General features: G+C 40.9%; 1 protein-coding gene across 1 annotated transcript in view; it reads left to right on the top strand.

Moving 5' to 3' along the window:
* LOC126470845 (katanin p60 ATPase-containing subunit A-like 1) overlaps positions 1 to 14,318 on the top strand; it is a 79,622-nt gene extending 65,304 nt beyond the window's left edge. Inside the window, exons 6-7 of the mRNA XM_050098861.1 lie at positions 11,026 to 11,152; positions 14,067 to 14,318. Coding sequence (XP_049954818.1) covers positions 11,026 to 11,152; positions 14,067 to 14,265 — 326 coding nt within the window. The 3' untranslated portion in view covers positions 14,266 to 14,318. The remainder of the gene's footprint in view (positions 1 to 11,025; positions 11,153 to 14,066) is intronic.
* Positions 14,319 to 14,599: the final 281 nt, after the last annotated feature.

The following is a 14,599-nucleotide window of genomic DNA, read 5'->3' as shown; positions in this document are numbered from 1 at the left end:
TGGTCATGAAGTAAGTATGTATTTCTGCTTTGTATAGTGTTGCTTCTTGCCATTAAGTATCCTTTGTGGACGTAGTAACGGACACCTGTAACAGGGACTACTGACAATACAATGCACTACAATCATCCTTCCACACCAGTGAAAATTTGATAGGAAATAACACAGACACAAACACACACACACACACACACACATACACACACACACACACACAAACACACACACACACACACACACACACACACACACACACACACAAGCTTTCATAATTGGATCTACTAGTGAATCCTCTATAACTAGAGTTTGCTAGATGCAGTAGTATTCAGTTCAGTGAAAGTGTTTTCAAACTATAGCACACAATCCGATGTACAAATATGTACTTCGACGTAGAATAATTTTTCTAGTCATAATATATGGCACAATAACTAAGAACTCTGTCACTAATATTACAAAACATACTAACCAGTAAAGTACTTGGGCTCGAACAAACAGATCTGTATGAACGTTTGGTTACAGGACCATTATGTTCCTCTGAATGTGCTGGTGGGTGTCGTTTTTCTGCAAAACTCTGCAGTCATGCTCTAGATATCACTGTAGATGTAATTGTAGACGCCATACGCAATGCAGCAATCTTAACTATAAATGTAAATGCGGAATGTCATTAAAATGCTCCGAGCAATACGAATGACTGCAAAACGCACAGTGAAGAAATGCAAGTTGATCGCATGGCGTATTTGCATATTCTATATCAGTGTTGAACGCCACGTCAATGACACTTTTGAAGTTGTTGGATGATTCACCAATATCGTAGCCAGCGTTCTGCCACGCGTAACGAAACATTGGTCTGTACACTCCCGCAGATAACTGATTGTAAATGACAGAATGCATATTCATGATAAAGAACCTGTCGTGCAATTTCGGCTGCATATTACTGGAGCGTAGTTTAATGAAGTGTTTTATTCTCTCGGCATATATTTTATATTGCCTGAAGAAATACACATCCAGAGGTTGTGCATATTTTGTAGTTTTAGGCGGAATGATTTTTAAATCTACATGTTTTCCACCAGGTGCTTCCAGTAGTACTCGTTCATCCTTATGTCCAGACCAGGAGTCACAGAGTACTAATGACTTTCTCGACAAATGTGGATTCAAAACTGACAGAAAAAACGTCTTCAGATGTTGTTTCGTCATCTTCCCATTCACACTTGCATCGACGACGACATTTGGAGGGCACCGCGTTTCTATTTCCCTTGACACGCGGGGTCCAAACTTTCCACTGGATTCGTGGAATCGTCCATTGATATAGCAACATCGCTCGTGTAACTACACTGCTGGCCACCGTAAATGCAACACCCTGAAGGAAGCATCCGAATCAAGTGAAATTTACACCGTGGAATTGCAGTGATGAGATATGCAACTGATTAGAATTTCAGCGCAGACGCACATCATGCGCGCCTGTGGCGCCACCTCATAGCGCCATTTAAGGCTTGGCGATTTCGACGAGTGTACGTTCGGCACGTGTGTTTACCTTGTGGTTGTTTCACAAGACGATCAGTTATGCCTCGTAGACAACAGCGAACATCGTTTGATCAAGTATCCGAGTTCGACAGATGAAGGATAGTGGCTTACCGAGATTGTGGATTATCATACAGAGAAATCGCTAGTCATGTTGGACGAAACCAAACAACTGTAATGCAGATATGTGACCGTTGGGTGCAGGAGGGTACGACGGACCGACGTGGTCGATCGCATTCACCTCAGTGCACCACTGCACGTGCTGATAGGCAAACTGTGCGCATGGCAGTGACGGATCGCTCAGTGACATCCCGAACCATAGTACAGCACATTGCGTCTGTAACGCATCATCCAGTGTCTGCGTGTACCATTCGACGCCGTTTACAGCAGAGTGGTCTGTCCGCAAGACGTCCATTGCTTCGTCTACCATTGACGCAGAACCACAGACGTCTCCGTCGCCAATGGTGTGATGACAGACGGATGTGGACGGCAGAATGGAATGACGTTGTCTTTACTGACGAGGCACGCTTCTGTCTGCAGCACCACGATGGTCGAATTCCAGTGTGGAGACACCGTGGAGAGAGGATGCTGGACAGCTGCATTATGCACCGCCACACTGGTCTTGCACCGGGTATTATGGTATGGGGCGGTATTGGATATTACTCTCGCACGCCTCTAGTACGCATTGCCGGTACTTTAAATAGTCGGCGCTACATATCCGAGGTGCTGGAGCCAGTTGTCCTTCCTTACCTTCAGGGCTCGGCCACAGCCGTATTTCAACAGGATAATGCGCGACCACACGTGGCACGCATTGTCCAAAGGTTCTTCGTCAATAACCAGATTGAAGTGCTTCCCTGGCCGGCTCGCTCTCCGGATCTTTCGCCGATAGAAAACATGTGGTCCATGGTTTCTCAACGAGTGACCCAGATTACATCCCTAGCTGCCACACCAGATGATCTTTGGCAACGCGTGGAAGCTGCTTGGGCTGCTGTACCCCAGGAACACATCCAACGTCTCTTTGACTCAATGCCGAGACGTGTGGCAGCGGTGATCTCCAACAATGGCGGCTACTCTGGCTACTGATTCTGGCAGGAACCACATGTCACAGACGTCTGTAAACGTAATCATTTGATACTTGGTCAACATGTTATCTACAAAATAAATTTTGTTGTGCTACCTCTTGTCTTTCATGGTGTTGCATTTACGGTGGCCAGCAGTGTATGTGTTGCACAGTTAACTGATTGCAACACCGCGACAGTGTTTCTCTCCCCTTTCGTGGATAGTGTTCTGTCACAAGAAAGTTCATAGTTGAACTGACTGATCACAGTTCCATACAGAACTAATATCGATGTTTTCTCTCGTGACATGCTCATTGACGTCAGCAACAAACGTTTGAGCTCTTTCAATCAGCTCTTCTTCGTCATCCTTATCTTTTTGTGCTTGGAGCATAGTGATACGGCGTGATGTTATCCTATACTCCTTTTTCAAATTAGTAATAAATCCTAGTGAAGCTGTAAAGTTTGTACACCCGAGATTTCTGGCTACGTCCAATGCCCAATGTTGTAAATGCCAATAATGAACGGTGGAACCGCATTCTCGCGCTTCATCGAATTTCGCCATTACACGCTCCTTGATGGTCTTGAACAGCAGTGTACGATTTCCTTTGAAAACTGTATTTCCTTCTCTTTTCTTTGCCACGTAATCCAGTATGTTTTTAATATTGCTTTTAGACTTCAGTTTAGGATATCTTTTCAGAAGCTTGTCGTATGTGTCGAAACCTCTTACGTAATAATCATCGTACATGTTCTCGAGTGTGTTGTCATCAAACGCCGTGATGATACTTGCAACTTTAACCTTCTTCTTAGGAGACGGTTGGTATTCACTGTCACTGCTTCCATCGCCTCTTCCCGCACTTGCCGCAGCACTACCGTTTGCAATGAGTTGTTCGTCATTATCATCCCTATCATCATCATTATGTGTTAGTGTAAAAACAGTATCTGTTTCTAACTTATGCTCATATTTCTGCGCTATAATAGACACCAGAAAACATGCGAATCATTCGTCTTCTACACCAATACCATCTTCGCGAAGAAGGGTTCTTCGTAACTTCTTCTCAACCAATCGCAATACATTAGCAGGATTGATTATCAATCGCCGACCCATCTGACGCTTCAATACACAAATAATGTCACAAAACGCAACTTCAGAGGCACGCTGCACCGTCCCTACTGGTCCCGACTGGCGTACCGGCAGGTCAGAGTGCAATGCGGCATGGCATATGCAGTGCCTCTAACGGACGACTGCAGAGTTTTGCAGATGCGGGAGTATCAATAGTGCAATAAGAGACCTTTACATTATTTCTCACACTATTTTGGTGTATTTGTGTTTGTTCGAGCCCAAGTACTTTCCTGGTCAGTGGCAAGAAGCCACACAGTTCAATGCAGAAATACATACACATTGCGTGAAAAGATGTAATAAAGTTGAATAGCATTACTGTCAAAAGCTGCTAAATGGAGGTCCCCATAAACCCATTGGATTATACAGCTTATACAGCTGTGTCACAGCCAGCCACAGGTTTCAAGTCCGTCATTACATTGCTAGCTGTGAGACGGACCGAGCAGCTATAGCGCCTCCTTAGTGTTTCTTCTTCGCTGTTACTAGATGGCATGAATGTAATATACCATTGGAAAGTTGAGAAATCGGTCTGTTTGGTGGTGAGTACCACATACGATTTCTTTCGATATTTTACGAGTTTTAAGCAAACACTTTCAGGTTTTGTTTGGTTTATTCTCCCCAATCCCATCAAGAAAACACCCCCCAGAAGTTGTGCAGTGTGTAAAGCAAGGAAGAAGAAAAGTGATACACGATATGAATGTGAGAAACTCTAGTGGCGTTGAACATGCCTGCATTTTTCGGGTATATCACACCAACAAAAACTTCTAAAACAGTGTTATCTTCATTCCTCAACAATTCAATAAATAGTGAGGATAGATTTATAAAGAACTGTAATCAAAAATATATATAACTTTGAGGAAAGTTTGTAAGACAACATATGATGATTTTCGTAAATTTAAATAGTAAATGTATGGTCAACTGTGGGAAAAATATTAGTAAGTCACTGGGTGAAATGGGAGAAAGATGAAGAATGGATGTGAACTAAAATAAAGTAGGATATGAGAAATATACTTAAAATGCACTTAAACTGGGCAGTTCACATTCGTATTCGTAGGCAGGAACAAATGTCAACAGAACACTATGCAGCAAAACCAATTTCTGTTTTATATGAAATGAAAACAAATATGGAATTATTTACTCCAACAATCAATACAGATGCAAGCAAAAATCGAGCAGAATACAATCAGCTTATTCACAGTGCAGTTCAAAGAGTGCAATACACACGGGAAGTCATATATCAGGAACACAATGCGATGAAACCCAGTTCTGTTTACTGCGAAACGAAATCAAATACGGAAGACATTAAATCACTCGATAAGAAAGCGAGATGATGTACTGATAATTTTGCAGTGCTCCAAATGTCATGGCAGAGAATCGAGGTCATGTTACCGGAAGTCCCCCTAATGTGAATTTCAACCCCCCCCCCCTCCCACTACACACACATCGCTCTGCTGAGACTACCGGACATTGACTATGCGAGAACTGTCTCCAGTGTTCACGAGATCCAAATTGAATCACATAACTGTAGTGCTTATGACGGGGCAAAACTGCACTAGAATGTTGGCTCCCACAAAGATAATGCACTAAGACTTATACAAAAAACCTTAAGATAGTAAACACTAGTCTAGAAAGTAAAATACAAAGGTACAATTCACTTTTTCGAAGAAATACGTGGGAACAAAAATTAAACTATGCACTGTGAATAAAACAAACTAATATCGCTCCAGGTGCGTCTGTGGAAGGGGTGCCGCAAAAATGCGTGAAAGGACCAGAGCTGTCACGACGGTCCCACGTGGCACGCACACATGCGAGTCAGCAGAAGAAGCAACGGCAGTGCCAACTGAGCTGTCGTATAGTACAGACGCGAATTTCGAGATTCTGTAATTTCAGTCCGCGGATCAGGAGGGTCGAGCTTAACGCGAGCTCCCCACAGACTCATAAGGATCTTTGTTTTTCATTCTCCCTTTGCTTCATCATGTCTGCGAAACACACAGCACCCCCACGATCACGAGAAAAAGATTCGTTTTGTTCCGGACATGCTTCCACTGTTCTCCTGCCCTCACACAACCAGACGACACGCTCGTCACCGAGGAGGGTACACCGTCTGGGGTCGGTGTTCGAGCGGAACTGTTATGCAAAGACAATTATCGCGATCGACGGTTAATGGACATTGCGAATCAATTTCATTTTTGTCACTTGTTCATTTACTCATTTGACAAAATAATTTTCGGAAAGTGTACTTATCAATTTCCTGTTACCACACCGTCGAACAAAATGCGTGGGTGTCAGTAAAGTCGGATCACTCTACAACTGACATGTAAGCGGCGATACCCACACGTTCCCGCTTCACTGGTGACCCCAACACGATCGCTACGCTAAATACGCGGTGATGAACTTTCATCAGTGTGAGTGATGCAGAACCACAAGTGATCTAACGCTTTCGTCCTCGCGTATGAAGAGTGAGTTCACGAACAAAACTTCGTGAACTAGGCGCTAAAGCAAGGTGACAGCTTTGGAAGAACTGCAAAAGACAATAGACAGTGTACAACAGACAATACTTGAGCTGCTAGTGCGCAACCAGAGACTGGAGAACAAGTTTACGGGAGTGGCAGAAAGCACAGGATGTGTGTTTTGGTTAGGCTGCCCTCCATTTGGCCCCGTGGCCCAGTCATGTGGTTCAGCCAAGTGGAGGCAGTTTTCATGAGCAACATCACCTGTGACCTCGCCAAATTTGGACATGTCATGAGCCAGCTAGATCAAGACTATGCAGCCAAAGTGTGGGATATCACCACCACGCCGACATAGTCTTCATATAAGTGACTAACAGAGGAGTTAATAAGGTGAATTGCATCACTGCGGGAACAACAGGTGAATCAGTTGCTGCGACAACAGGAGAGATTAGATTAGATTAGATTAATACTAGTTCCATGGATCATGAATACGATATTTTGTAATGACGTGGAACGAGTCAAATTTTCCAATACATGACATAATTAAGTTAATTTAACAACATAATTAAGTTAATATAACAGCTTTTTTATTTTTTGTTTTTTTTAATTTTTTTAATAATTTTTTTGTTTGGTTTTTTTTCTTTTTTTCTTAATTTATATCTAAAAATTCCTCTATGGAGTAGAAGGAGTTGTCATTCAGAAATTCTTTTAATTTCTTCTTAAATACTTGTTGGTTATCTGTCAGACTTTTGATACTATTTGGTAAGTGACCAAAGACTTTAGTGGCAGTATAATTCACCCCTTTCTGTGCCAAAATTAGATTTAATATTGAATAGTGAAGATCATCCTTTCTCCTAGTATTGTAGTTATGCACACTACTATTACTTTTCAATTGGGTTTGGTTGTTAATAACAAATTTCATAAGAGTATATATATACTGAGAAGCTACTGTGAATATCTCTAGATCCTTAAATAAATGTCTGCAGGATGATCTTGGGTGGACTCCAGCTATTATTCTGACTACACGCTTTTGTGCAATAAATATTTTATTCCTCAGTGATGAATTACCTCAAAATATGATGCCATATGCAAGCAATGAGTGAAAATAGACGTAGTAAGCTAATTTACTAAGATGTTTATCACCAAAATTTGTAATGACCCTTATTGTATAAGTAGCTGAACTCAAAAGTTTCAGCAGATCATCAATGTGTTTCTTCCAATTTAATTTCACATCAATGGACACACCTAAAAATTTTCAATATTCTACCTTAGCTATATGCTTCTGATTAAGGTCTATATTTATTAATGGCGTCATACCATTTACTGTACGGAAGTGTATCTACTGTGTCTTATCAAAATTCAGTGAGAGTCCGTTTACAAGGAACCACTTAGTAATTTTCTGAAAGACATTATTGACAATTTCATCAGTTAATTCTTGTTTGTCAGGTGTGATTACTATACTTGTATCATCAGCAAAGAGAACTAACTTTGCCTCTTCATGAATATAGAATGGCAAGTTATTAATATATATTAAGAACAACAACAGACCCAAGACTGACCCTTGTGGAACCCCATTCTTGATAGTTCCCCAGTTTGAGGAATGTGCTGATCTTTGCATATTATGAGAACTGCTTATTTCAATGTGCAATGACAGGAGGCCATCGCAGTTCCTGCGCCATTTTCAGAGCCTCGCACAGTCCGACATGGTCCTAGACTTGCTATTGCGTGCTGTCTGGATGCGCAGCCTTCCAGCACAAGTGCAAGCAGCCATTGCTGCACAAACAGAAATGCAGCTGGACACTGTCATGAACTTGGCTGATAGGGTGTGTGACGCACCGGCAACAACACCCAATACCACCGCCGTGGCAGCCTACAATGCTGTCGCCGTGCCTGCAAATTTGGCTTTGTTGTGATATGTGTCTCCCGTAGTTACCAGTACAGATGCCAACCTGCCCTACCTAGTTCGAGACCTGGCTGCAAAGGTGGCAGTACACAGGTCGACCAGTTGGCACACTCACAAACAGAGAGCAGCAGTCCCCATAGTGGCACAGATTTCGATACCACCGATCTGGCTCCCACCACCATCAGTGTGTTACCAGCCATTCTGGTGGTAAGCCGACAACATTAGAGCATCAGCTGAGTGGGCACTGCTGGTATCATTCCTGCTTTAGCTATAAAGCGACAAAGTGTCGGCCTGTCTGCTTGCACCCAAATGCCAGCTGCAAATGGGCCTAGGTTCACCCAGCTGCAGTGCAATATCCAGGCATCTCCTCAAAATGGAATGGCCTAGCAGCGTGAAGTACCTCATCTGCATGGGTTCCAATCTGTCTCTTTCCCCTTGATTTATGCTAAGAGCTTGCTGGAAGGCCTAGACAATCTCTTATGGTGGCAAACAACTCAACAATAAAAATGTACAGCACTTGTCACAGAAATTTGGATCCTGGACTGTGTCGCACCTTTCCTTGTAAGTTTGTTGTGGCTGATGTCAACAAACCAATCCGGGGTGCGAATTTCCTTGGTCACAACAACATATTAGCTGACATTACAAGTGCCCTTCTGATTTGACAACAAATTTGAAAATAGAGTTACAGTAACAGCTGGCTGCCTCGTTCAGTGTTAAACTAGTGAAGTTCCCCAGACCATATGCAGATATACTGGACAAATTTCCAGAGCGCACTTGTCTGCCTTGTGCACTGAGGCATGTCGAACATTCAGCAGTCCACCACATTATGACTACATGTGGACCACCAACCTCATGCTGTCCACATCAACTTGCACCCGAGTGACTTGCTGTAGTAAAGGCTGAGTTCGAGGCCGTGTTGTGACAGTGCATTGTTCGTCCACCATGTAGCCAATGGTCCTCTGCCTTGCAATTTGTGCCAAAGATAGATAATTTTTGGTGCCCATGAGGAGATTGGTTGGTTGGTTGGTTTTGGGGAAGGAGACCAGACAGCGAGGTCATCGGTATCATCGGATTAGGGAAGGACGGGGAAGGAAGTCGGCCGTGCCATGCCCATGAGGAGACTACCTACCTTAAATGCACAAACGGTGCCAGACCGATACCTCAAACCACGCCTATAGAATTGTAGCCACGCCTTGGTGGGCTCTGTTATACTTAGCAAAATTAACTGCACGAAGGTGTTCATGCAGATCCCTGTGGTACCTGAAGACATTCAGAAAACAGTAATTATAATGCCCTTCATTCTTTTTGAAAGCTTATACTTGTCATTCGGTCTACAGAATATTGCCCAGACATAGCAGCATTTACTGGATGGCATTTTACGAGGCATATTTGTGGTATTTTATGTACCTCACTGATATCCTCATCTATTCAAAGTCATCTGAATGCCATCACTGCCACATAACGACCATCTTTCAGTGGCTGAGCGAGGCCGGCATAGTCATTAATCCCTCAAAAATTATGTTTGGGGTCACACAAATTGAGTTTCAAGGGCATTTACTCAGAGCCACTACTGGGTAAGGTGCAGGGGATGTTGAACAGGGTGCACCCACAGACACACAAAGGCTTAAGCCACTATCTTGACATGATAAATTTTTATCGGTGCCATCTGCCTAATGCCACCACATTGCTGGAACCTCTGACTGTGGTGCTACGTGGTCCTACCTTGAAGCCGGCCAGTGTGGCAGTACGGTTCTAGGCACTTCAGTCTGGAACTGCGTGACCGCTACGGTCGCAGGTTCGAATCCTACCTCGGGCATGGATGTATGTGATGTCCTTAGGTTAGTTAGGTTTAAGTAGTTCCAAGTTCTAGGGGACTGATGACCACAGATGTTAAGTCCCATAGTGCTCAGAGCCATTTGAACCATTTTTTCCTACCTTGAAGGGAGAGACCCTTGTTAACTGGTAGTATGCAATGGAGAGAGGATCTATTAACTCCAAACGAAGCCTTGCAGAAGTGACACTGCTCTCTCACCTGGTGCACGACGCTCAACTGGCTGTGGTCATGAATGCTAACCAGACAGCTATAGGTGCAGTGCTTCAACAGCGCATTGGCAGCAGCTGGCAGATGCTCAGTTTCTTCTCATGGAAGCTTTCAGAGTGGCAACACACATGGAGTGCTAAGGATTGTGAGTTGCTTGCATTGTTCAAGGCAGTAAAATTCTGCCGCCTATCAGTAGAAGCTCATCCCTTTGTAATTTTCACCAACCACAAGCCCCTAACTCACGTATTTCAGTACAATAATACCACGTGTACCCCACACCAATACTGGCAGTTGGAGTACGTCTCACAGTTCTTCACGGACATCCTCCATTACCACAATAAAGAAAAATTTTAATGGAGCAAAAAATAGTACGTTCATAGTGAAAAATGCAACAGGAAATGACAGTGAAAGGAAGTTTGTTGACATTAATCAATAGCAGTTGAAACAGAAACAGCAGTATCTTTCATAAATATAATACAACAGTGAAAAATGACATTTCCTAACATTTATACAAACCTAGCAATGCACAGGAAGGAGTAAATTATCCACCTGTTGGCTCTCTTCCAAGATTTGTGTAGTGATCTTGAGGATGTTATGCGTATAAAATAATTTTGAAAACAAATTACTCTACACAGAGTATATGCAGAGTTTGTTCTACTGGACAAGTGAAGACTATGTTATGTATCTTAAACCCACTGCATCATTTGAGCACATTCCGTAAACTGACTTAGAGACAGTGGATGTCGTAAAGAGTTTGGTGTATCCACACAGTCTGTGTTACTGATGAGAATTAATTCGCCTTCATTACACAGAATAAATCCTATATTATTTGTATGTGGCAGTTTCTTCCTTTCCAATTTCTCTTTCACAGACTTTGTGTAATGGACCCTTTTTTACACAGATTGTCATTACTGATATCAGGATGTTTCATGTTGTTTCAGATGAAACAAGATCTGCCTTGGTGAAACTATGCCTAGAAGGAGTAAATGTTGATCCTCCTCTAGATACTAACAAAGTTGCTGACAGCCTTAAGGGCTACACAGGATCAGACATAAGTAATGTATGTAGGTGAGTAAAATACAATTTGTTGAAAATCAAAGTACACTACTAAGGCAGAACATTATGACCATCTTTCTTCCATTTAAATGAGGGAAGCTGATAACCAAAGCAACTTGACAAATATGATTTTCCAGTGAATATCACAGATGTGACATGGCTTGAAAAATGAAACAGTGCTGGAGGAGATAATAGTGCTTGAGAGCACACAATTCATGATTCATGATTGCTCATGTCTTTCTGCACCCATGTGTGTGCACTAATTTATCCATTGACACCAATACATATTATGTCATTCAGCATTACAGGATTCACCTTAGAAAATAGTGTAAGAGAAATGTGTTATCTTCTCTAATAAATCAGGCTTCTTGTTTCATTATGTTAAATGATGCACCAGAACATACTGGCATCTTGGAGATCACCTGAACAACACACACATCATGAGACATAAATAAATAGGCCAGTGATCACAATACCATGTTATGAGTGGCATCCATCTGTGTTTACCTCAGCATTACACAAGGCAATTAGTAATATCCCTGTTATGATCAAGTTTTTATGCCAGTGGTTGACTCACAGAAAATTACATGAATGATCAGTATATTCTTGCTTATAAATGTAGACTGTCACTAATAAAATACTAAATAAAGTAGTTAAACATATTAGTAATAGTATTAACTGAAAGACTTTGAATGTTCTGTACTACTGTCAGTCATGCTGCATGGCAGCTCATGTAACAGTGACCCAACTGCTAATGGTTGACACAGTAATTTCATTTCATAAATAACAACAGGTCACACTTATCTCTGTAACATAATAGACCATTATATGAATAAATCACTGCTCACTGTTATGATTTAAGCTACTTCATGAAACCATCATTTTCTCATATATCATATAACAAATTAGAGTTAATAAGTCCGACAGACAACAAGCAGCCTTGTTTAACTTTCAAAGAGGAAAAATTCTGCGCAGTATGAAGCATGAATTATGGATGCCAGTATGGAATCAGAGGACAATTGAGCCACAGGCTAAAATCCTACCTACATGACAGACAAGAGAAAATAATCTCAGATGGGATTAACATGTAGGTAAGAGGGCTGGAGTCCAAATGGGGAATGGTAAATTATGGAGCCCTACAAGACTCTGTCCTCAGTCACCTGCTATTTCTTATCCACAAGCATTGTGATACACTATAAAACATCCACAGATGTAGAGTTTAATGCCATATTATTACTTGCAGATGTTCTGAACTGGTTCACAGTAAATTCCCTGACAATAAACCTCATCAAAACCAATTATATTTACCTCCATTCTAATCAGGAAAGCCCATAAGAAATTAACACTGCACTTGAGAGCCATCAGATACAGTGGGCATATTGTTTGAAATAATTAGGCATACTAATGAATAACAGGTTTAACTGTGAACATCACATCCTTCAAATCTTGAAAACGATAATCTCCCAACTCTGAGACATCAACGTCTCAAAATCTGCTTATTTTGGTTACTTCCAGTCGCTCATCTTGTGCGGCAGTTCACTGATACTGAAAAAAGTCTTTATCATCCAGAGAAAGATTGTCAGAGTAGTGTGTGGACTGCCTCTAAAAATTTCATGTCCTAATCTTTTGAAGCAAATAGAGATATTAATTACTACCTCTCATAATCTCTTTTTGATCGTGCCATTCATGCGTCACAATACTTCTCAATATGAAATAAATGAATGAGTACTGCCATCGCCATAACACAAGAAGGAAATGTGGCATACAATAAAACTTGAAGAATTTTCTCTAGTGCAAAAATGTGTAAAATGCACTAGCACAAAAATCTTGAACTCACCTCCAAGTCATATTAAATCCCTACAAGGCAGTAACTGAATGTTTAAAAGTAAGCTGGAGCAGTTTCATCTTGAAAAAGTTTCTGTTCTCTAGACAAATTCTTTAACAGACACAGGTAAGAGCATTTTCCATATCTACCTGTGTTTTGCTGTTTTATTGTCTCTTTCTTCTTTAATTAGATCTTATAAATCACATTGTGTCCTGTAAGTTATAAAGATGGTTACTGTATTTTATAAATCAAAGGCTGTGTTTAGGTAATATCTGAAATTTACATTTTAAACTCTGTATTGACATAAACATACAAAATGAGTTAACAGTTTCAAGTCATTCCACAAGCATGTGTGATCACACAATAATGGATAAATGGAATGTGTATCAGAATAAATAAATAAAAACACATTCCACTATTTCTCTAGCAATTTCAGTTTCTATCTACAGTGAAAGAAATTTTTCCTCATCACATAATAAGTATTCTCAATGGGTTACAACTTAGATGACATTGCAGGCCAATGGATAGAGATCATAGCTTTTCAACAAGCTGTGTGTTAAGTAAACATTGGATTTAAAATGGTGAAAAATTGCAGTGTATATCATGCAATGAAATAGCAATAAATGGTACAGTTGGACAGTTGCAATATATCACTGTCTATCTCACAGCCTCTAGTGAACACAATAAGTGATAACAAACAGTAACTGGTGTCACATCAGACTGTAGCACTTGATATTTCTGACACATGATGCTTATGAACCAGTACTAATTACCTGTTGTGCTTTGCAGTGACAATCATTGCTGTTGTCAGAATGGTATAGAAACTTGAAGCGGGCAAGATCAGAGAAAATAATGCTTGCTCAGTTTAGTTGTACCAGACATTTGAGTATTGACTCAGATGCAAATTGATGCTGAGGATTCAAACACAAATGGCAGAAGGTCACCTATGTTGTGGTACTGAGTTATGGATTCTAATGTGTTATAGATTCCAGAGCTCAGTATAAAATGCATGAAATGTTACTAAAAAAACCACCCCACTTGATCCTGAAACAGTAAATTAAACCTTTGTGTAATTATTCATGTTTTGTGTGCTCTTCTCAGGGATGCTGCCCTTATGGCAATGAGGCATAAAATATGTGGCAGGAGTCCAGAAGAAATTAAGAAAATCAAGAAAGAAGATGTTGATCTACCAGTAACTATGCAGGATTTTGATGAAGCATTAACAAGATGTAAAAAAAGTGTATCAGCAGGAGACATTGCAAAATATGAAGTTTGGATGGAAGAATTTGGATCTTGCTAGAGACCTTGAAGTGATGATTATTTTTTATGAAGTGTAAAATGACATGTGATATAATTTTCTAGCATGTTCAGACTGAAATAAAGATTATCCATGTATGGTATTCTTAAACTAATCTTTCCCATACTCACTAACCATTATTACTGATTTGCTCATTTTTTGAAACAAAATATTTACTAATTGTGTCTGGACTATTTGTTAAGATTTACTGTGGTGTGTTCTATAGAATCGAACAAAGATATGAAAATTGTTTTGCCTCATTCTCATTAAGAAGAAAGAATTCTTATTGTAGCGTTTGGCTGTCAGCGTTAGTCCTATGTACTTTATATGGGCAGTT

The sequence above is a fragment of the Schistocerca serialis genome, chromosome 3 (genome assembly GCF_023864345.2).
Source record: "Schistocerca serialis cubense isolate TAMUIC-IGC-003099 chromosome 3, iqSchSeri2.2, whole genome shotgun sequence".
NCBI lineage: Eukaryota > Metazoa > Arthropoda > Insecta > Orthoptera > Acrididae > Schistocerca > Schistocerca serialis.
Note: the sequence above shows the minus strand (reverse complement) of the source record. Positions and strands in the feature narration are given on the sequence as shown.